General features: G+C 46.0%; 1 protein-coding gene across 3 annotated transcripts in view; it reads right to left on the bottom strand.

Annotated features, from left to right (window-relative positions):
• Positions 1-22807, bottom strand: part of ICA1 (islet cell autoantigen 1, 69kDa) — a 138405-nt gene that overhangs the window by 6000 nt on the left and 109598 nt on the right. For all 3 annotated transcript variants that reach the window (XM_010839716.1, XM_010839718.1, XM_010839717.1), the window contains one exon: positions 8915-9184. In XM_010839716.1, the coding sequence (XP_010838018.1) occupies positions 8915-9184 (270 nt within the window). The remainder of the gene's footprint in view (positions 1-8914; positions 9185-22807) is intronic.

Here is a 22807-nt window from a genome sequence, read left to right as displayed (position 1 = left end):
GAAGCTTTAAGCTCCTTGACCCCATTGGGCTCTCTGAGTTCAGGGAGGCCCACACTTCCAGACAGAATCCAAATGGATGCAGAGAAAAGGCACGTGAGAGGTGTGGAAGGCCACCCCTCCCCCATCTCTAAATGCCGATACAGTGGGAACATGAGATAATTCTTCCCATTTCAAAAACACGCACAACATGTGGCTCCAGAGAATGCTGGAAAAGAGGCAGGTTCAATCGTTGTCTTTTTTCAGAGTATAAGATAGAACACATTCCTCAAGGAAGCAGAAATAAATGCACACGTCAAAACACAGACCCCCTCGCTGTATGTGATGGGCATATTCCCGAATGGTTATAAACAAACAGAACGTCTGTATATCAAGTCATATTTTTAGAGTCCCAGAAATACAAGTCATATTTTAAAGCTATCATTTAAAGGATTGTAATGGCAGGCTCCTTTATAAAGACTGTGCCAAGTCGCTTCAGTTGTGTCTGACTCTTTGTGACCCCAAGGACTGTAGCTCGCCAGACTCCTCTGTCCATGGGGATTCTCCAGGCAAGAATACTGAAGTGGGTTGCCATTTCCTTTTCCAAAAATCTTTGCAACCCCATGGATTATACAGTTCATGGAATTCTCATGAAGTTGGTAGCCTATCCCTTCTCCAGGGGATCTTTCCAACCCAGGGATCGAACCCAGGTCTCCAGCATTGCAGGTGGATTCTTTACCAGCTGAGCCACAAGGGAAGCCTTGTCTTTATAAAGACAATGTCTTCTAATTAGATCCCTTTGTAAGTATGGAGTTCTGAATATTGCTCACCTAAACACTCAGGAACCATAAAAGCAACATGGAGAATCTACAGACTTGGGGGCTTCTCTGCTGCAAAGGACATGGAGGAGGATGTGCATAAACACACTGCCCCTTTGGGGACGAAGATGATAGATGATGGGGAAGGTAGACCTCAGAGTTTCCCAAAGACATGGCATATCACTGTTCTTTTGTCCTACGATGTGAAGCAGAAACAGCCAGTTGGCCAAATCACAATTTCTCTTCAGAACACCTATTAAGCATAAATCTAACAATCCAACCATTTGCACATGAGGGGAGGAAATATTATGGTTGTGACCCCAGCTATATATGTATATATTGTCATTGTTGTTTAGTTGCTACGTCGTGTCTGACTCTTTTGCAACCCTGTGAACTGTTGCCCGCCAGGCTCGCTCTCCTTTGGATTTTCCCGGCAAGAGCACTGCAGTGGGTTCCCATTTCCTTCTCCAGGGGGATCTTTCCCAACCCAGGGACTGAACCCACGTCTCCTGCGTTGGTAGGTGAATTCTTTACCACTGAGCCACCAGGGAAACCCATATATATATGTTTTAAGCAAATACTAAGCTGAGCTGCAGTTTCACTCTCACTCGTACTGCTTTGGGAATTCTTTAGGGGAGGGGTACAACTAGGGTAATTATGGATGGAATGCCAAGCCAGACTTCAAACGTCTTGGCTTCTGTCAGGAAAAAATGCTATTTACAGAGAACTCAGTGTTGCTAATATTCCTAAAATTGCCATCAACTGCTCTTCAGTTGGTGTTTGTTGGCTGAGGCGTTTTTAACAGGAAGGTGTGGCTGGAAGGATGTCTTCCCCATCTCAGAGAAACTGTGTCAGGAGACGGGGTGGTGCAGCGTGGGGGCAGATGAGACTGAGAGCTCTGGGGGCAAGCTGACGAGCCAAGTTCTCGGTTCCTTTGATATGTCAACTGCGCTACCCGTCTGCAGGAAACATATATAAAATTTTATTGGAGCAATCCTGCCCCCTTTACTGACATAAGGGAAAATATAAATCGGCCAGAAATAATACTAGCTAGCTAGAGCAGCAAGTGAGGCCAAAGTAACACCACCCAGCGTAGCGCTTTACCATGAGTGTAATTTCACTGACTGGGAGGGTAGAAGCCCAGGCTGGGTTGATGAGCAGAGCCCTGGGCGCTCTGGGACAGGGCTGGCCATGAAGGGGAATGTGGGAAGACCATGGCTATTGTGGCCAGGCACCAGCCTGCCGTCCACACCTTCTCTGAGCCCCAGTTTCCATACTGGCAAAGGGTGGATAAAAATTCCTACCTCATTAGGTTGTTGTATGGATAAAATGGGAGCTCGTGGGTGAAACCAGGGCATACAGAGGCTGAAGAGCAGGCGCTCAGTACATCCAATGATTCTGGGTTTCTGCTATCACTCAGCACACATGAGAACCAACCCCTGAGATTGTCTTCAGACCTTTTTCTCTTCAATTAGTGATGCAGTGTCAGTTGGATCTCTCCCTTCCTTCCTGTCTGCCATCCATCCATTCATCCATCAGCCCATCCACCCAGATGTCTTTTTGGAACATTGATTCCAGGCACTGAGCTATGTTTGGGAAATATGATGTGTGAGCAACACAAACATGGACCCTGCCCGTGACAATGTGAAGCAAGACAGAAAATTCAGCCCATTTTACAATGAGGTGAAATGAGAGGAATGATTAAGTACTGGGTATAAAGGGGATGGAGAGCAGAAATAGCCAGCACTGACTGCTGAGGGAGCCCCTGGATGATATGCTGAACATGAGCACCTGAAGGGTGAGGAGTTAGCCAGGCAGAACATCACGTGTGAAGTGGTGGAATGCTCTGGGGGGAGGGCAGAGTCGGGTTCCCTGGAGTCCAGCTTAGACATGACACATGGTCCCCAGCAGAGTAGTGCCATTAAATCATGCTCAGTGAAGGCATGGGAGGTATGGGCAGTGATGACACCGGGGTCAGGCCCTGAAGGACCTCAGAAGCCAAGCTGAGGAGTTTAGTGTAGCTTGTGTTTGTTTATGCCAAGCTGAGGCTTTCCAGGTGGCTCAATGGTAAAGAATTGAGCCAATTCTCCTGCCAATGCAGGAGACGCATGTTCATCTCTGGTTGGGGAAGATCCCCTGGAGGAGGAAATGGCAACCCACTCCAGTATTCTTGCCTGAGAAATTCCATGGATAGAGGGGCCTGGAGAGCCACAGTCCATCAGGAAGCAGAAGAGTCTGATACGACTCAGCGACTGAACAGCAGCAGAAGAGTTTAAACATTATGTGGATGGTGGATAAAACCACAGCAACTCGGCAAGTCATGAGAAGGTCCCCTTTGGGGACCCTTCATGTGTAAATGTGTAAGCCTTGAAGGCTTCCTTCGTGGCTCAGAGGGTAAAGCGTCTGCCTACAATGCGCGAGGCCTGGGTTTGATCCCTGGGTCGGGAAGATCCCCTGGAGAAGGAAATGGCATCCCACTCCAGTATTCTTGCCTGGAAAATCCCATAGACTGAGAAGCCTGGTGGGCTACAGTCCATGGGGTCGCAAAGAGTCGGACATGACTGAGCGGCTTCACTTCACCTCACTTCATGTGTAAATGAGGGGGGAGAAGATGGTCACCAAGGTTCCTTCTATGGACTAATAGAGGCACTTAATTTCTGCAAGAATTTAGCCAAGACCTGGGGATGAGCCCTAACAGGTTTAGAAAGTGCTGCTTCTTTGATGGAACAAATAAAAATGCCAGTGGCTCATACTCTCTGTTCAAATTATCTTTAAATGCAGCCCACAGCCTTTTCTTTCACGTTATTCCATTTGAGGCCTGGAAACATCAGTTACCCAGAGCCAGGCTAAGCCAGAGACAGCAAGAGGTGAGCTCTGGTCAAGGAAAGGCGAATCTGAGATAAGGCTAAGCTTGACATGACATTGGCTTTAAGTAGAAACCCACCCAGATGGCAACAACACCTCAGGATTAGCTGAAACAAAAGAACATCCAGAAGGAACAAAGGGCTGTATGTTTGTGAGATTCTGGAACAAGATGCCTAACTGTGGTTGGCAGGATCCTAAATTAGAAGATGTCCTGGTGGATTTATTTTGAGCAGATGGTTATCTTTTCAGTATCAGCATCTGTTTCTAAATTAAATCTTGATGCTGGTGGGAATGGAGAAGAATGTCTAAGAAGGCCTGGCCGGGTCTCTGCCTCAGGCAGCGCCTCTGGGTGGCCCCATCCTCCTCACTGGAAGAGACCTCAGGAAGGTGCAATTTCTCATTGCTGGGTGACACAGAAAATCCTGGCCCCTATCATGCTGGCAACTTCAGAAACTCTTAGAAAGTCTTGCTAAAATTGACTCCTTCACATTTTTCAGCACAACTTGATCCTAAATGTAAGTTCCTTTGTTTTGCTCTTCTAGAGCTTGAAGTAGGTGGGGAAGGAAGATATAATTGTTCTCTTACGAAATCCACTGCTCCCCTTTTCTTTCTGCTTCCCCAAGGCAAAGGGAGGCCAAAGAGGAGAGGGAGGCAGAGGAGAACGGAGAGGTAAGAAGGGGAGAGACTGAGGAAGTGAAGGTGGATAAGGCAGGGGGCAGTGCAGAGGGGGCAGAAAGGGGAAAGATCCCGAGATGTCTGCGCCTGCCTCCAGACAGCTGCCCACCTCTGCCCTGCGGACCCTCGGACCCCGAGGATGCAGCTCCACCTGGTCCTCACAGAAAGCCACAAGAGTGGTGGCCAGACTGAGCAGGTCAGCACTAGAGTCAACGAGGGGCGACGGCAGGCACCGGCAAAGGCTGTGGAGATAATCTCAAATTCACATATTTGTTCTGAAACATCAGGCTTCTCCACTGGCTCAGTGGGTCAAGAATCTGCCTTCAATGCAGGAGACAAAGGAGACAGGGGTTCGATCCCTGGATCAGGAAGCTCCCCTGGAGAAGGGAATGGCAACCCACTCCAGTATTCTTGCCTGGAGAATTCCATGGACAAAAGAGCCTGGTGGAGTACAGTCCATGGAGTCACAAAAGAGTCGGACAAGACTGAACAACCGAAGAACAACAACAAAATTCTGGAACGTCATCCACGTTTTGTGGTTGACACAAACCTTCCTTCCCACACCCACATCTCTCCTCCATGACCGTGTGGTTGCCTTGGTCTCTATATGCCTAGGACCGAGGTTACAGTCATTACAACTCCGGCTCCTCTAGAAGCACCCAAGGCGAGGCCGAGGGAGCCCATCGGGGAATCCCGGTTGCCATCAGAGATGTGGTACTTGGCGGCAACAGCAGAGATTTGCGAAAAGCATGAGCTCTGGAGTCTAGTGGCTCAGGCCCACAATCCGGCCTGCCTCCTACCAGAGGTCTAATCTGGGGCAAATTACTTACTCCCTGTTTCTCTGTTTCCCAGGCTGCAAGTTGGAGATGACACCAGTGCTTGCCTGCCTGCCTGTCTGGGAAGGGTGTGGTGAGGATGAAATAACACACCTAAAGCACGTGGGGCAGCGCTTGGCCCATCGCACGTGCCATAGGCAGAGCTCGTTCTTGTCATTTTACCATGATAAAGGAGATCAGTTTTAGACCTCAGTGTCTCTGAAGTGGGGGCTAACCCACGGATAAGAAGACCACATCTGTGGAGAAGTAGAAAGCTCCTTCAGATGACTTGAGTCTCTGCTGAGAATTATTTAGTGAGTCTAATACCTAATATCTGGTCTTCCCTGGTGGCTCAGTGGTAAAGAATCTGCCTGCCAATGCAGGAGATGTGGGTCTGATGTCTGGTTCAGGAAGATCCTCTGAAGAAGGAAATGGCAACCCACAATATTTTTTCCTGGAGAATCCCATGGACAGAGGAACCTGGTGGGCTACAGTCCATAGGGTCGCAAAAAGTCGGACACAACTGAGCAACTAAGCACACACACACACACACACACACATGCAAAGAAAACAGGATAACTCAGAGATTACAAAATGACTTCTTTAACATTGATCCTGACAGAACCTCAGCAGAGGAAATGAAACTTTTGGCAGCCAGATGGGTCTTGTAAATGGTAAACCAGATCTTGTCCATCCTTGGTCCAAGATGCTATGATGGTTCCTAAGTTCTTCTAACAACTACAAGGCCTATGTGACCCAGCTCATCTCCTTTCCGAGCACTTCTTCTCACTCCAACCCCAGTGCTCCTCCTGCAGACCCTCCCTTTGGGCACAGGGGTTTCCCTGCCTAGATCTCCACATGGCTAATTCTCCGGCCTCCTGCGAGTCTCTGCTCAGACCTCATCTTCTCAGTAAGAGTCCATTTAGTTCTCTCCCTGACCTACTCTGCCATTCCCCCAAGAATAGCTCTGGCTCTGCTTCTCCTTTTCTCCATATCATTGGTAACTCTCTAACCTACAATGTGATTTGCTTTTTCATTATGTTTTGTTGCTGTTGCTCAGTCGCTCATCGGGTCCGACTCTCTGCAACGTTGTGGACTGCAGCACACCAGGCTTCCCTGTCCTTCACTATCTCCAGGAGTTTGCTCACACTCATATCCATTGAGTCAATGATGCCACCCAGCCATCTCATCCTCTGTCATTGCCTTCTCCTTCTGCCCTCAATCTTTCCCAGCATCAGAGTCTTTTCTAATAAGGTGGTTCTTTACATCAGGTGACCGAAGTATTGGAGATTCAGCGTCAGTCCTTCTAATGAATATTCAGAGTTGATTTCCTTCAGGATTGACTGGTTGGATCTCCTGGCTATTCAAGGGACTTTAAAGAGTCTTCTCCAGCACCACAATTATCTCCTCTCCATTAGAATGTGAGTTCCTGGAAGGCAGAAGCCTTGCCTGTTTTGTTCTCAGGTGATTCCCCAGTGCCTGGCACCCAGAGGACTCAATACATATTTGCTGGACAAATAAGAATCTTGCTTCAGTGCTACTAGGGCAGCAACCTCCAGTGAAATTGTTTGCCTGAGACATAAATGACTTCCCTTTAAAGTACCTCTTTCTCTTTCCGTAGTGCCAGCTTGCATCTCTCGTGCCGTGGCCCACTCCCTCCTCAGCCCCAAGTGTGCCATGGGCCTTCCTCCTGGCCGTGGGGCAAGGCTGAAGTGCCAAGCCCATGGCTGCTGCTCCTGTCTCAGCTCTCGGGCAGAGTTCCGGGGACAGTGCTCTGGGCCTGAGCTCAGGTCTTGCTCCACCCGCTCAGGAAGAGGATGTGAAGCTCTGAGTTCTCACTGTCAGCCCGAGGTGCCCATGAGACAGTGATGCTCAGCCACCCCAGCTAAGGAGGCCACCAGTGCTCCTGGTGGCAGCAGGCGCCCAGGTGTCTCCAAAGCTGGGGGCTTTGGGGGGGCGGCATTCGCCCTGCAGCACAGCTGGAGGGTCTCTAGCAGCCCTGAGCTTTGAGCCGTGGATCCCGCTCCGGCCCTGCCTCTCCCGACTCTCCCACGCCTTGTTAGCGCCTGCACCACAGGTGGGTGGGGGTGAAACCTGGTCTCTGGCAACCTTGTTCATCTGGGGTTCTGGCAAAAGAGGTGGTGAAACTCGGGTGAGACTCAGGGCAGAGAAGTAGTTTTGGATTGCAGTTATCCCTCTCATCTCTAACCTCATTACTGAGAATAAATGAGACGGCTACAAAATAGGACTAAAAAAGGAAGATGAAAGGAAACACGTATTTCATAAAAAAGAGGAAAGATTTTCTTTTGGTCTTGCCCACCAACTTTTGCCACGTCCATGATCTCATCTCCAAAGACCTGAGTGTTTTTTTTTTTAATAATAGCCCATAATTACTTAATCATTCCAGCTCTGCTGTTTGTTCTCATCTCTAAGTGCCAGATAAACATGCTGTTTATTAAGGAGATAACCTAAATTCATGGAAAAATCAAAACAATTTGAGAACTTCTGAACAGCAATCCTTGCCTTATAATTAAAACATGGAAAGAGCAGAAAAGCCTTCAGATACTAAAATGGTTTCCTTCTCAAGGTCTGTTTGTTTAGAAACTCCAACTTAAAAATTTAACTTTCAACCTGAGTGTTAGTTTCTGCACTCAGAATCAATTTGCTCTGCACATCAATAATTCTGAACCAGCATGTGAGCTGCTGGTGAGCTCTGGGGTACCTTGAACCCTTACCAAGGTGTCTCATCACTTTTGATCAGTGTGAAAACTGTTTCTGTTGGGCCATGTGTTTCAGGTAGAACAGGAATGGCTGAGCTGAGGGCGTACTCAGGAAAGGGGTGGGCCATGGTGGGAGAGGGAAGAAGCACCCAGAAAGCCCCATGTCTATGGGAACGTTGTCTCACGAGTATATGGGAGAACTCAGCTAGGGCACTGGCCAGGCAGGAATGGCCACGTGAATAGGCCACAACTGTGAAGGCACTCTGAATCCCTCAAGGGTGCCATGAAAAAGCCTAAAATCAAAGTAAGACAGGAAGACTGAGGACCACCCCTCTAGCCTTTGATTAATAGGAAGTGTTACCATGGAGAGAAAATTATGCAAAGAAGAGGATTTTAAACCCTAATACGTATCTTAAGGCTAGAATGTGATTCTGAAGCTTCAGCCAAAGTCAATGGACATAAAAGAAAAATACAAAAACAAAACAAAAAATAAAAGACACTGGATATGAGATAAAAGTTAGAAAACACAAAAAAGAAGATAAAGAAAAATAGGTCATTCTCCCAAATCATCCCCCCCTCCCTCTCCCACAGAGTCCAAAAGACTGTTCTATACATCTGTGTCTCTTTTGCTGTCTCGCATACAGGGTTGTCATTACCATCTTTCTAAATTCCATGTATATGCGTTAGTATACTGTACTGGTGTTTTTCTTTCTGGCTTACTTCACTCTGTATAATAGGCTCCAGTTTCATCCACCTCATTAGAAGTGATTCAAATGTGTTCTTTTTAATGGCCGAATAATACTCCATTGTGTATATGTCCCACAGCTTTCTTATCCATTCATCTGCTGATGGACATCTAGGATGGGGAACACGTGTACACCCGTGGTGGATGCATGTTGATGTATGGCAAAACCAATACAATATTGTAAAGTAAAAAATAAAAAAATAAAATAAAAAAAGAAAAACAGGTCTTTGGATTAACAAACAAACAATATATCACCTCCCCCACCACCCCCACCCCCATTACAAGCCCTGTGGTCCGTACCTTCCAGCGAGGCCTGTAAGTCTTTTATGTTTTGATCTAGAAGCTGTGAAGGAAGGAATCCTGAGCCTGCCTGGGGCCTGGGGTCCAGCTCTCCTGGGGCCGCAGTGGGCATTGGCTCCTTCAGCCGACCATCTCCAAACACAGCAGCCCACTCTTTGCTGAACTCGCCCTCTTCCAGGGAGGAAGCATTGAAGATTTCACTCAACAGCAGCAGGTCATCTTTGTCAGCACCTTCAGGTTCTGGGGTCCCTGCCATTGGGCCCAGGCAAGCTGATTGAAGTAACAGAGCACAAAACACATCACTCCCACAGGCCTGGGTTCTAGGGAACAGATGTTGTAGGGGCTGGGCTGAGACAGACCAACTAGATTTTTTTTAAAGTTAATCAAAATATAAATTAACCCTATTACAGCCCTTGAGAAATTTCCCACTGAAAGCAAGCACGATCCTGTGCGGCCTTCCTGTTGAGACAACGCCCTCTCCCCCTGTGACCTCCAAGCCTCTTGCTTGTAAAAAAGTTTAAGCTTCTGAGGCCTTCCCAGAGCACCAAAGAGCAAATTTAACCAGAGAAGTAAAAAAACGCAAAAATGAAACAGAAACAAAGAATAATGAAATAAGACCCTGGGTTGGCCAAAAAGTTTGTTTGGGTTTTTCCATACTGTCTTACAGAAAAACCTGAATGACTTTTTAGTCAACCCAATCATAATAGCTTAGGCATAGAACAAAGTCAAGGACATTTAGTTTCTCCTCAAGGGCTATATAGATAATATCCTGAGCCATATCCTTGAGTTGTTTTGCAGATACTAAAACTCCCACCCAGTGGAGGAAGTTAACTACCTGCTGACCACCAGCACTTAGACAGGCTGGAACCAGATGATGACTGAGATTCCTGAAACATCACCCTGTTACCTCACCATCAGCCAATCAGACAACTGTACATGAGCTGATCAGGCACCCTGCAACCCACACCTGTTCCCTAAAAGGGATCATGGAGTTTGGGCCTTTTGAGCATGAGCTGCCTATCCTCCTTGCTTGGCCCTCCAATAAATGCTGTACTTTCCTTCACCACATCCAGTGTCAGTAAACTGGCTTTACTGCAAGTGGAGCAAGCAGATCCTTGTTTAAAAAGGATTCCCCCGCATTTCCTTTCCTTCAAAGCAAGTCCAGTTTCTGAGCATCAACAGAATTGCATTGAAACGGATGCATGGATATGTGCTCAGTCGTGTCCAACTCTTTGTGACCCCCTGGGCTGTAGCCCACTAGGCTCCTCTGTCCATGGGATTTCCGAGGCAAGAATCCTGGAGTGGGTTGCCATTTCCTCCTCTAGGGAATCTTCCTAGCCCAGAGATCGAACCCCCATCGTCTGTGTCTCCTGCATTGCAGGTGGACTCTTTACCAGCTGAGCCATCAGGGAAGCTCAAATAGTTTCCATAAAAACTTATAGAGTTTTGGTGTCTCCTTAAGATAAAAACAAACTTACTATCAATACATTTCTTGGATATGAAACAAAGCCAGGCTTGAAGGCATGTTGGAGATCTTAGTTCTGGTTTCTGTAGCTTCCTGAATCTTCCCACAGAAGCCCGACATCCACAGCTGAAGCCTGCCCTGCCATCCGGCCTGAGGAGGGGAGCCGCATCGCAGCCCAGACTGCCCAGCAGACAGGACGATCAGAGGCACCCTGCAACCCACACCTGTTCCCTAAAAGGGATCATGGAGTTTGGGCCTTTTGAGCATGAACTGCCTATCCTCCTTGCTTGGCCCTCCAATAAACGCTGTACTTTCCTTCACCACATCCAGTGTCAGTAAACTGGTTTTAGTGTAAGTGGGGCAAGCGGGGGGAGCAGAGGTGTCAGGAAGTCTAACAGTGACCAAGAAAGACGTCCTCTTCCCGTCTCCTTTGTGGCACGGCAGCTGCATAAAGCAAAGGAAGGTGAATCTGGTCTGCCTGAGGGCAGCAGTGAAAATGACAGGAAAACAAAAGCAGTAAAGGATGAGCTTCACAGGCCAGAGGTGCAGCCCTGAAGGCTTGGCTGGACCACAGGGGTGGACACTGGGCCACCCTTTCCTTGCTGTGCAACTCGCTTGAGATCCATACCCGCTCTGGGCCTCTGTTTTTTCATCTACAAAATTATAATGTTAATAATGTCCACTTTGGAATATCCTCAGGAAGATCACAAGGAATATATCTTAAACCTCACTGCTGCTCCAGAAGAAAGACTTTAAAGAAGAGACTGATTCTTACCATATGAACACTGACAAAATACTAAATCGTGAGCACAGGTAAAGCGGAGGCAGTAATGATCATGAATCCTATAACTTTTCATTGAGTTTTCTACATAGTTTAAAAACTAAGAACTGATAGGTTTATTAACTCTGGCCATGTTGTCATATCTAATTGCCACTTGGAAACTATAAACATTTCTGTTGTAAGTCATGAAGAGAAGGAACAATCATGATTTATATTTTCTCTGAGCTAGATTTTAATGCTGATACTGTCACAGTGAGATTAAGAGGTTTTCCTCAAATATATGAGATACTTCTTTAAAGTCTTCACTTGTGAATTAACTAAAGCTCTTATCTCCGTTGGTTTTATTGGATCTATTTGCAACTACACTTTGTAGAAAGATTGGGGAGATCTGGAGTGTGCTGAGCAGACTGTCTATACATGGCGGGTGGGGGAGGAGGAATACAGGCACTTTCATATCAGTGTGGTTTAAAAATAGTGGCGAAGGATCACCATATTTGGACAGCTGTCTAATTTCAGCATTCTCCTGTTTGTGTTATCACCGAGGTTTGCACCAAGACCTAGCCTGTGGGTGTGCTGGTGAGAAGAGGAGGAAGATGGCATTTTATTACGCCGGCTTCCGAGATGGTTCTGTGGTGACAGGGGCGCTCAGGAACCACCCAGGCCTGCTCAAGGTGGGAAGGGCCCGGCAGGAGAGGCGAGGGCCTCACCGCTGGGAGCGGAGGAAGGAGCCTTGGCTGTGACAGGGCGTGTCCGCCAACACTCATCTGGGCGTCCCTTCCCACTTCTCTCTTCAGTCTCTCTCAGCATCACCCTTTTCACACACATTCACTGCACAAAGCTCAGTACTTCCTACTTTCAGCTGGACCTAATCGCCCAAACCTTTTCTCATGGTTTCCTTTCGGGCCTGACTGAAACCAGATGATTGCTGAACCAAATCCCCTTTATTGGAACCAATTCAAGGTGATGTCTAGACCCTAGAGGAAGAGAGGACTTTAAGGGAGCACTCAGAATTGTGTGTGTTCCTCCCAAAGTCACTTTACAGTCTCCCTTGCTTTCATCTAGAGGTCAATCCAGGGAAGATCGTGACCAGAGTGAGCAACAACAAATAATACACTTGGAGAGCCTTTCGAAAATAACTACAGCCTGTGACCTAAAGGGGAAGGAAATCCAAAGAAGAGGGATATATATATATATATATACACACACACATACACACAGTTGTTTCACTTTGCTATACAGAAGAAACTAACAACATTGTAAAGCAACTATTCTCCAATAAAAATAAAAAAACCCAACCACAGACTGGAGAAGCTCTACCTTTGTGTTTACTGTTTATGCTGTGAGATGGTATCTAGAGTAGCCCTCTGTGGTTTTGCTAACTTAGCATCCCTTTCCTCCCTCTCTTTACTTTCTCTTCGGGAGACCCCTGCTCCTCCTTATCCTGGTGAGACACCAGGTAAGATGCCTCACCGCTTCATCCCAGGTGGACCCGTGACCTAGGCTCAGCAGAGTTCTTCGTTGCTCAGGCCATGGTGACTCGCTCAGGGGTGGGCACAAGCCAGGGGCTTCCCTGAGTTTGGAAGATGGAAGCTGGGAGGAAGACGGGCTCTCTTCTTTGGGATTCTAAGTTCTAGGGATGCAGAGTTGAGGTTCTCAGTGATGATGGAACCAAACAGAGATGGAAACTTTCGGAGTTAGAATCCTGACAACATTCTTTAAGCCCCTGGATCCAGCTTTTCTTTTCTTAAAAACTTTTTATTTTGTACCGGGGTATAGCCGATTAACAATGTCATAGTTTCAGGTGAACAGTGAAGGGATCAGCCATACATATACATGTATCCATTCTCCCTCAAACTTTCCTCCCAATCCAGACAGATCCAGCCTTTCTTGAAGTCAATCCACCCCTGTGTATCCTCAGCTACATGGACCAATATCCATATGTTCTTCTATTTTCTTTTCATATTAAAGCTAAACTGTTCAAAGAAGAATTTGTTACTTCCAACTAAATGATTCCTGACTAATAATCTATCCTATCCAATGCAAATTTAGTGACTAAATGAAAAAAGGACCCATGGGGAGGATGTTATTGTCCAGAACTGGTTTTGAATAGAGCTCTTCAATTGAAAGGGGGCTTCCCTGGTGGCTCAGCTGATAAAGAACACGGCTGCCAATGCCGGAGACATAAGAGACTAGGGTTCAGTCTCTGGGTCGGGAAGATCCCCTGGAAAAGGGCATGGCCACCCACTCCAACATTCTTGCCTGGGAAATCCCACGGACAGAGAGGCCTGGAGGGTCCGTGGGGTCATAAAGAGCCAGACATGACTGAGTAAGCACATACACGCACACACACAAAACCACTGAATGTGGCCTGTTACTTAGTGTCCTGGTTATTTAGCAGTTACAGCAGGCTATACTGTGGCTGTTTTCTCTTTTAAGAAAACTTGATAGCTGAAAGCAATGAAACTGACACCGACTTGAACCAGAAAGCAGGGAAACCTCCCAATTATTGCCCTGATAATTAAGACGCTTGAAATGACTATACATCACTTGTAAGAAAAACGTAATTACCAATAGAAAAGTTCAGGTTTAGGTCCGTAACCAGACAAGTCAAGACTTGAAAAATAACACTAGTCAGTCGGCTCTTAAGAATCATGCTATCATTTTCTTTGGAAATAATTCAACTCAACTGTGAGAAAACGAGAACACAGCTAGATATGATAAGAAGCCGGTGAGAGCTACAGCTGGAGTCAGAGCTTCCACCCCTGCAGGCAAGCAAGTACCAATCCTGGCTTTCTGAGCCCCATCCTGTCTTTGTCTTTTTTTTTTTTAATGATTTTATTTATTTATTTTTGGCTTGGTCTTCATTGCTGCGCGGGCTTTTCTCTAGCTGTGGCGAGCGGGGGCTAATCTCTAGTTGCAATGCACAGGCTTCTCACTGCAGTAGCTTTTCTTGTTGTAGCGTACAGACTCTAGGCACGTGGGCTCAGAACTTGCGCCTCCCGGGCTCTAGAGCGCAGGCTCAGCAGTTGCGGTGCACGGGCTGAGCTGCTCTGTGGCATGTGGGATCCTCCTGGACCAGGAATCGAATCTGTGTCTGCTGCACTGGCAGGTGGATTCTTTACCACTGAGCCACAAAGGCTGTCTGCCTTTGTCTTACAGAATGAACAAAGGCGGCGGAGATCGCAGGTGCCAAGTCCACAGACACGCCTCCAAGCCCCCTTCATGCCCTTGCGAGTTCCCCAAGTCTCCATGTTTACCTTCCCAGCAGTAACCCAATCACAGATACGACTACAAACATAAAGGCCAACACGCGTGACATACTCCAATTCTCACTGCTTGGCCTCCAACTCTATGACTCCTCATGCACCCCTCTTCCTTTGTGACATTAGCCCCCACTGTACTCTCCCCGTGTTGGGAAGCCTGCTCCACCCCAGCATTATTCCAACTCTAGCATCTGTACTCATTCATCCTCCAAGGCTTCTCCCTGGCCTCAAGTCTGTGCACACTCCAATAGTGTCAATCTTCACTTGATACTGCAGTTACTGCAGTCTCCCCCAACACCTCCCTGGTGGCTCAGACGGTAAAGAATCTGCCTGCAATGCAGAAGACCTGGGTTCAATCCCTGGATCAGGAAGATCCCCTGGAGAAGGAAATGGCAACCACTGTAGTATTCTTGCCTGGAGAAGTCTATGGACAGAGGAACCTGGCAAGCTATAGTCCGTGGGATTGCAAAGAGTCGGACGCGACTGAGCAGACTAACACTTCCACTTTCACTTTTTACCCACCGCCTCCTGTCAAGTCACTGTTCAAGTTTCTTCTTCCTTCTATAGCCACCCGAGCGACTTTGTCAGCACCCTTTCTGGGTCTATCTGTAATCAAGTTCCTGGCCCTGCTCTACACTGAAGTGGCCCTCTTGAAGGTTAGCAGTGAGACCCTCGTGGCAGGTTCCAAGCCCCTATTCTGAGGCTGCTTTGGTCTCTTCAGCACTCTGCACTACTGCCCACTCTGGAAATGCTGTCGTCTCCTGGGCTCCCCAGGAAGTGGCTCTCTTGGATGTCCTCCTGTCTTCTTGACTATACTTTCCCTGCCGCCTCGTCCTACTCTGGTTGCCCTTGAGACTTCCTCCTAAGCAATCACCTCTCTCTTCCCTACATTCTCGGCATAGAAGATCTTCTGTGTTCTGGTTCTAGTGTCACCTGGGAACAGTCTCAAGCCCCTGTCTCCAATTCCAAATGCTTTCCTGAAACTCTGATGACAAATTCCAGCCTGGGGGCCCTTAGGGGCTGGCCCACTGCTGAGCCTGGTGGGGCTCCATAAAAGACACTCTCCCTTTGTATGTGTATGTGTGTGTGTGTGCACGCTCAGGCGCTGCAGTCATGTCCGACTCTTTGAGACCCTGTGGACCATAGTCCACCAGGCTCCTCCGTCCATGGGATTCTCCAGGCAAGAATACTGGAGTGGGCTGCCATGCCCTCCTCCAGGGGATCTGCCTGACCCAGGTATCAAACCTGGGTCTCTTGTGTCTCCTGCATCAACAGGCAGGTTCTTTACCACTAGTGCCACCTGGGAAGCCCCTCTGGCTGTATACTTTTGCTTAATTCAGCTGTGAGGTTATCACTCCCTTCCTCAAATAACATCCATGGCCCCCTCTGATTGCTGAGTGAAGTGATGCTCCTTATCGTGGGCTCAGGACCTCTGTAGTCAAGCTCTAAGGTAGCCCTTTCCACAGCTCACCAACATTGCCTTCAGGGAAGTCTGTGGTTCAGCAACACTCTTCTGCCTGCTGTTCTTCACACATACTCCCCCATCTTCCCATCTAAGAACCTGCTGTTTTCCCAGTGAAATGCCCAAAGGGAAGAGTCATACTCTGAAAGGATCTTATAAATCATCTCCTCAAACTCATTTTATAGATGAGGAAAGAGAGACCCAGGCTAGATGACCTCAAGGTCATATAATTTATTAGTTATGGATTATCTGGCTGGGGACCCCTGGCTCACAAGTCAAGATGTTTTCTCAGTGCTGCACACTTCAGAGCCTATTAAGGATCCCATATATAAGCAAATATTTAAATTTTCGTAAAGTCTGTAGGGTTTCTAAGGTCATATAGCTCCACTGGCTGCTAGGCAAAATTCTTGGCTGCAGGCATCATGACAGAATGGCCAAGATGACAGACCCTCTTGTTATCTTTGTCTTGCTCTGCCCAAGGCTTCAAAAATCAAACCCCATGTCTCTGCAAAAACATTCCTTAGGAACACTGATTCTGACCCAGTGAGTTTTCAGCGAGTGAAAACTGACATTCAGAGGCAGCGCTAGAGTTCAGACTGTGGGTGACAGAAAACTAAGGTGGGAAAAGGGTGACCGCCCACTCAGGTGACATTTCTGAAATCATACCGAGTTTCATGACCTCAGCAGAAATTAGGAGCACAGAAGATGGAAACATGAGTGCACAGACCCAAAATGAAAGCACAGGAAAGCAAACAGATAAATGTCACGGCAGTTCCCTTCATCTGTGTGTGAAACAGGAAGGCGCTCGGGTTTGCTCCCGGCTCCCCGCTCTCAGCATTATGACTAATTGTAAAGGCCTCACGCTTGAAACACACATGAAAAACCCCAAACACCAACACTATCCTCACATCACCCAGAAGACAGCACGGGACAAAGATGGGTAGGAAACCACCTTAGAAAACTAACAAGAAAAATAGTCTTCATTATAAAAGGCCCTGGGAAGAAACCGTACTTGCTTAGAATTCAAGAATACTTCTAAAACCTCCCTTCTGGTGAAAAAAGACATGGATAATAATAGCTAGCAGATGGAGGAAAATCCACTGCACCCACTCTCTGGGACACACACCCACAAACACACACACGTCAAACAAAAAATAAAACAAAAAAAATCCCTCCTCCATGAGTGAAAAAAAAAACCCCAACAATGCTAGACCCTGAGTAGACACTCAGAAATACTTTTTCATGATCCCCAAGCCTGGTCCTCCATTGCAAAGTTAGAATTTAACAAGCAAGCAATCTTACTAGAAAACTTGACACCTGGAGCATGGGTAAATCTACACAGAACACTCCAGACTATAAGGTGATCAAGTAAGAACAGTACTCGGTTTTAAAAGTGCACCATTAGCTCATGAAAGGAAGCAACCCAGCAGTTCTCCGTAGGACACTGAGGAAGACAGGGAGAAGGGAAAGTTTATGAGAAAAGACATAGCTGTGAGGAAGCAGTCAGATCCCTAGCCAGCTACACAGACATGGGTAAGTATAGGAGGGGCTTCCCAGGAAGCTCAGCTGGTAAACAATTTGCCTGCCAATGCCGGAGACACAAGAGACTCAGGTTTGATTCCTAGGTCAGGAAGATCCCCTGAAGGAGATGGCAACCCACTCTAGTAGTCTTGCTGGAACATCAGAGGAGCCTGGTGGGTGACAGCATACGGCATCACAAAGAGTCAGACACGACTGGTGCGCGCATGGACACACACACAGAGGAGACCCTTCTGAACGACTGAGAAAGACCTGGGGCAGGGACAGAAACACGTGTTACTGATTCAGGCTACAGCTCCTCATCCAGACCTACTGAGTGAGGCTCTCAGTCATTCTGAAGTTTGGCCAGAATTCAGAATCGCAAGTCTGTATGGAAACCGAGGAAGCAGCCGAAGACAAACATTTTAACTGTAATATGAACAATCAAAAAATTCAAAAATTCGTTCAGCCAGTCCCATCTGAGAGAGGGATCTTTTGGATGAAACCAAGTTAGGAGACTTAGGTGAGCTGAGTGGATGGAACTCTCTTCTGCTTTATGCCATCACTTTCTGTTCAGTTATCTGAGAGTTATTTTTCTTGGCCCAACTTTGAGGAACACAAGATTTCTACCTGTTCAGTTCAGTTCAGTCGTTCAGTCATATCCGACTGTTTGTGACTCCATGAATCGCAGCACGCCAGGCCTCCCTGTCCATCACCAACTCCCGGAGTTCACTCAGACTCACATCCATTGAGTCGGTGAGGCCATCCAGCCATCTCATCCTCTGTCGTCCCCTTTTCCTTCTGCCCCCAATCCCTCCCAGCATCAAAGTCTTTTCCAATGAGTCAACTCTTCGCATGAGGTGGCCAAAGTACTGGAGTTTCAGCTTCAGCATCATTCCTTCCAAAGAACACCCAGGACTGATCTCCTTCAAAATGGACTGGTTGGATCTCCTTGCAGTCCAAGGGACTCTCAAGAGTCTTCTCCAACACCACAGTTCAAAAGCATCAATTCTTTGACGCTCAGCTTTCTTCACAGTCCAACTCTCATATCCATACATGACTACTGGAAAAATCATAGCCTTGACTAGACAGACCTTTGTTGGCAAAGTAATGTCTCTACTTTTGAATATGCTATCTAGGTTGGTCATAACTTTCCTTCCAAGGAGTAAGTGTCTTTTAATTTCATGGCTGCAGTCACCATCTGCAGTGATTTTGGAGCACAGAAAAATAAAGTTTGACACTGTTTCCACTGTGTCCCCATCTATTTCCCATGAAGTGATGGGACCAGATGGCATGATCTTCGTTTTCTGCATGTTGAGCTTTAAGCCAACTTTTTCACTCTCCTCTTTCACTTTCATCAAGAGGCTTTTTAGTTCCTCTTCACTTTCTGCCATAAGGGTGGTGTCATCTGCATATCTGAGGTTATTGATATGTCTCCTGATAATCTTGATTTCAGCTTGTGCTTCTTCCAGCCCAGCATTTCTCATGATGTACTCTGCATATAAGTTAAATAAGCAGGGTGACAATATACAGCCTTGATGTACTCCTTTTCCTATTTGGAACCAGTCTGTTGTTCCATGTCCAGTTCTAACTGTTGCTTACTGACCTGCATATAGGTTTCTCAAGGGGCAGGTCAGGTGGTCTGGTATTCCCATCTCTTTCATAATTTTCCACAGTTTATTGTGATCCACACAGTCAAAGGCTTTGGCATAGTCAATAAAGCAGAAATAGATGTTTTTCTGGAACCCTCTTGCTTTTTCGGTGATCCAGCGGATGTTGGCAATTTGATCTCTGGTTCCTTTGTCTTTTCTAAAACCAGCTTGAACATCTGGAAGTTCTACCTGTTATAACCTATGAATTGAGGCTAAGGATCATCACATGTGGTCACAAGGTGATTTCAGAGCCACTTCCAAGTATTTCAAACTGTAACTCAGTTTCTTCTTCACTTGAAACGTGTGTATAAACTGGCCAAATATTGGTTTTCCATTACATTATGTATTTGTTGTTGTTCAGTCATTAACTCGTGTCTGACTCTTTGCAACTCCATTAACTGCAGCACGCCAGGCTTTCTTGTCCTTCACCATCTCCTGGAGTTTGTTCAGACTTATGTCCATTGGGTCAGTGATGCCATCTAACCACCTCATCCTCTGTCGTCCCCTTCTCCTCCTGCCCTCAATCTTTCCCAGCATCAGGGTCTTTTCCAATGAGTCAGCTCTTCGCATCAGGTGGCCAAAGTATTGGAGCTTCAGCCTCAGCATCAATCCTTAGAGTGAATACACAGAGTTGATTTCCTTCAGGATTGACTGGTTGGATCTCCTTGCAGTCCAAGGGACTTTCAAGAGTCTTCTCCAGCACCACAATTTGAAACTATCAATTCTTTGGTGCTCAGCCTTCTTTATGGTCCAACTCTCACATCCATAAATGACCACTGAAAAAACCACAGCTTTGACTAATGGACCTTTGTTGGCAAATTGTTATCTCTGCTTTTTAATATGCTGTCTAGGTTTGTCATAGCTTTTCTTCCAAGGAGCAAGCATCTTCTAATTTCATTATCTATTTAGTAGGAGAAAACACATTTCACTATGACACTGAGTCAGAGTGATTTTCTGGGCCATGGTTCCTGGGGAATTGTGTCCTTGCTGTTGTCAGAAGTGGTCTGCTCTCTGACAACATTGCACCAGGACTGCCTGTTGAACAGAATCACCACTGAGAGTGAACGGGCCCCCATGCAGCAGGGTGCTAGAGCTTACAGCCCCACCACCAGGCCTATAAAGTCAGCCTTCCCTGGATTAAGCTCTTTTTAACTCTTGATTGTTTAATGTCTCACATACTACAACCAGCATTTTAAATTGAGATTTGGTTCTTCTGGCAGTTTTCCAAAGGGCACATATTTGGAAGTCAACTAATTAAGAGCATTCTCTTCTTCCATCACCTCAAGTTCTTTGTACACTGAGGGAATACTTTTATACTTGGGGCTGTGTTAATTTTTAAGCTGATGCTACCCCAGGGGCTGCAGATGCAGAAGAAGCGGATAGAGGGAAAGAATGGCTCATGACTCAAGGAGGGCTTTGTGGGCTGGCAGTGATACAGGGAAAGGAGAAATTATGTCAAACTGCATTTAACCAAGAAAATTTGTAAATACATTTTTCTGCCTGAGAATGAGTACACAGTTTGAGGAAGAGCACGTTCATTTCTTTATCTTCAGAATTAAATTGAGTGCTCAAAAAAAAGCCTATGAGCTGCAATTCGACGAAACAAAGATTGTACCTTTAAACCAACGAGGTGTGGAAGTAGTTTTAAATAAGGAGAAAGATAGCAATCTTATTCCAGTGAATCTTGGCCCATGGGATGGAAGAAGCTCATGACTGTATCTTGGAAAGGAGCATTTCTGACTAAATTCTGAGAAGAAATGCATGGCTACTGGGTTAGCCATGTACTGCTATGACCAAGTTAAAAAAAAAATCAAAATCCAAAAGCAAGAATATTTTTTGGGAAGAAGTGGGGAAACATGAGACTGTGGACTCAAATGTGCTTGTATTTCTGGAAAGAAACACTGCAGGGATGCAAGACGGGAGGGAGTGTTGGAACAGAGAGGAGGGTGGGTAGCAGTAATGTGGGCGAGAGGTTTGTTTTTTTCCTGTATATGTTTTTATTATCATTTTGTTTTTTGCACTAATGTGAACACACCACCTACTCAAAAATTATGCTTATTAAAATAATGAAATTAAGTAGGAGATAATAAAAACAAAGGACAAGCTATATAAACAAGAGGTTTGGAATAAGAGAAATCATATTCCTATCAAAATAAGTTGAAGCTTATGTATGAATAATTCGTTAACTGTTAAGACTTGCTAAAACTAGGTAGGAGGTACCTATTACTTGTTACATTATTATCTTTATCTCAGTTTGTAAGACTGAACTATTTCCTCCTCCAAAAATTAATTTATTTGAAAACACCTTTATTTCATCAAAATTCTATCCTTAAGCCAAGGGAGAAATGATTTTATGAAAACATAGGCCATGTAATGGCAATCTGCATTATTACTTGCTTTTTTACTTTCATAATCTTATGTGATTTCAACATTCACAAATAAGTAGACATTCTGATAAAATACACATGGACCTTCATGAAATATTGCATGGTGGAGTGAAAAATTAATAAGGAAAGCAGGTTTCTGCACTGAAGTTTATATTCCTTAGCCCTGGAAACTCTTTTTCTAAGCCCTGGAAACTTAATGCTAGAGTTTTGTTGCCTTTCCAATTTTGAAAAAAATCTTTAACCAATGACCTCTGTTTCCCAGACTCTCTCCTCTCACACTCTGGGAACTAAATCCAAATCAAGCAAAGACTGGATAGAGAAAGTTGTCAGCCCTAGGTAACTGGGGCCATCAGGATATCTTGGCCCACTTCTAGTCCTGAAAGAAACCTGTCAGTCCAGGGCAGACTGTATGCCAACCCCCTGGGGCAAGAGATACTCTAGAATTTGGATGACAATCTCAGGGATATTTTGGACCCATGGTAAATCAGGAGGAGACTCTTGGTAGGATGAAAAGCAAATGCTATGAGCAAGCTGAAAACACTCAATTTCTTGGGATCACTTAAAACTAGGCATGTCTCATCCAGACCCACAGTTGTGGAATCTCCTTGAGGGGCGACGCAGTAAATGACTTTTGGGTCTGGGGACTGGGATGTGGGGCCTACCTAGCCAGCAAGCTCTCCCTTTGCATTTAAGTAAGGCTCAGTGAAGATGAGCACTGTGCATCAGCATGGCAATATTTCTTTTTATTTTTTTCATAATTAGATTTTTTTTTGAAAATTACATAAACTCATAATTTATAATCTATTTATTTATTTGTTTATTTTTGGCCATGCTATGTGCTGCATGTGGGGTCTTAGTTCCCCAACCAGGAATTGAACCCATGCCCCCCTACAGTGGAAGCTCAGAGTCTTAACCACTGACTGTCAGGGAAGTCCCAGCAGGGCAACATTTCTAATCCCACATCTCAACTGCTTACCATTTAGAGAGTGTCCCTGTGTCAGAGATATGAAAGACCCTTTGCATACTTGATCTTCGAACCTGAGAGTAACCCAGCAAGACTGTTGCTACGGGTTCCAATTTACAAATGAGAATAACTGAGGCTAAAAGAGTTTAAGGATGAAGCAAGTTACTTAAGGCCATAGAGATTATTTATAAGAGAACCATATTCAAAAGTCAGGTCTGTCTGATTCTGAAAGCCATGTTTTTTCTACTCCCGCATACAATCTCTGACGTAGCACCTTTTAGCTTTACTGGTTTGAACATTATAATGATAACGGATCTGCACATACTCTTTGTGCATGAGGATATTTAAAGTCACTTGGCCTTCCCTTGTGGCTCAGATGGTAAGGAATCTCCCTCCAATGC

The sequence above is a fragment of the Bison bison genome, unplaced genomic scaffold (assembly GCF_000754665.1).
Source record: "Bison bison bison isolate TAMUID 2011002044 unplaced genomic scaffold, Bison_UMD1.0 scf7180017864134, whole genome shotgun sequence".
NCBI classification, from domain to species: Eukaryota; Metazoa; Chordata; class Mammalia; order Artiodactyla; family Bovidae; genus Bison; species Bison bison.
Note: the sequence above shows the minus strand (reverse complement) of the source record. Positions and strands in the feature narration are given on the sequence as shown.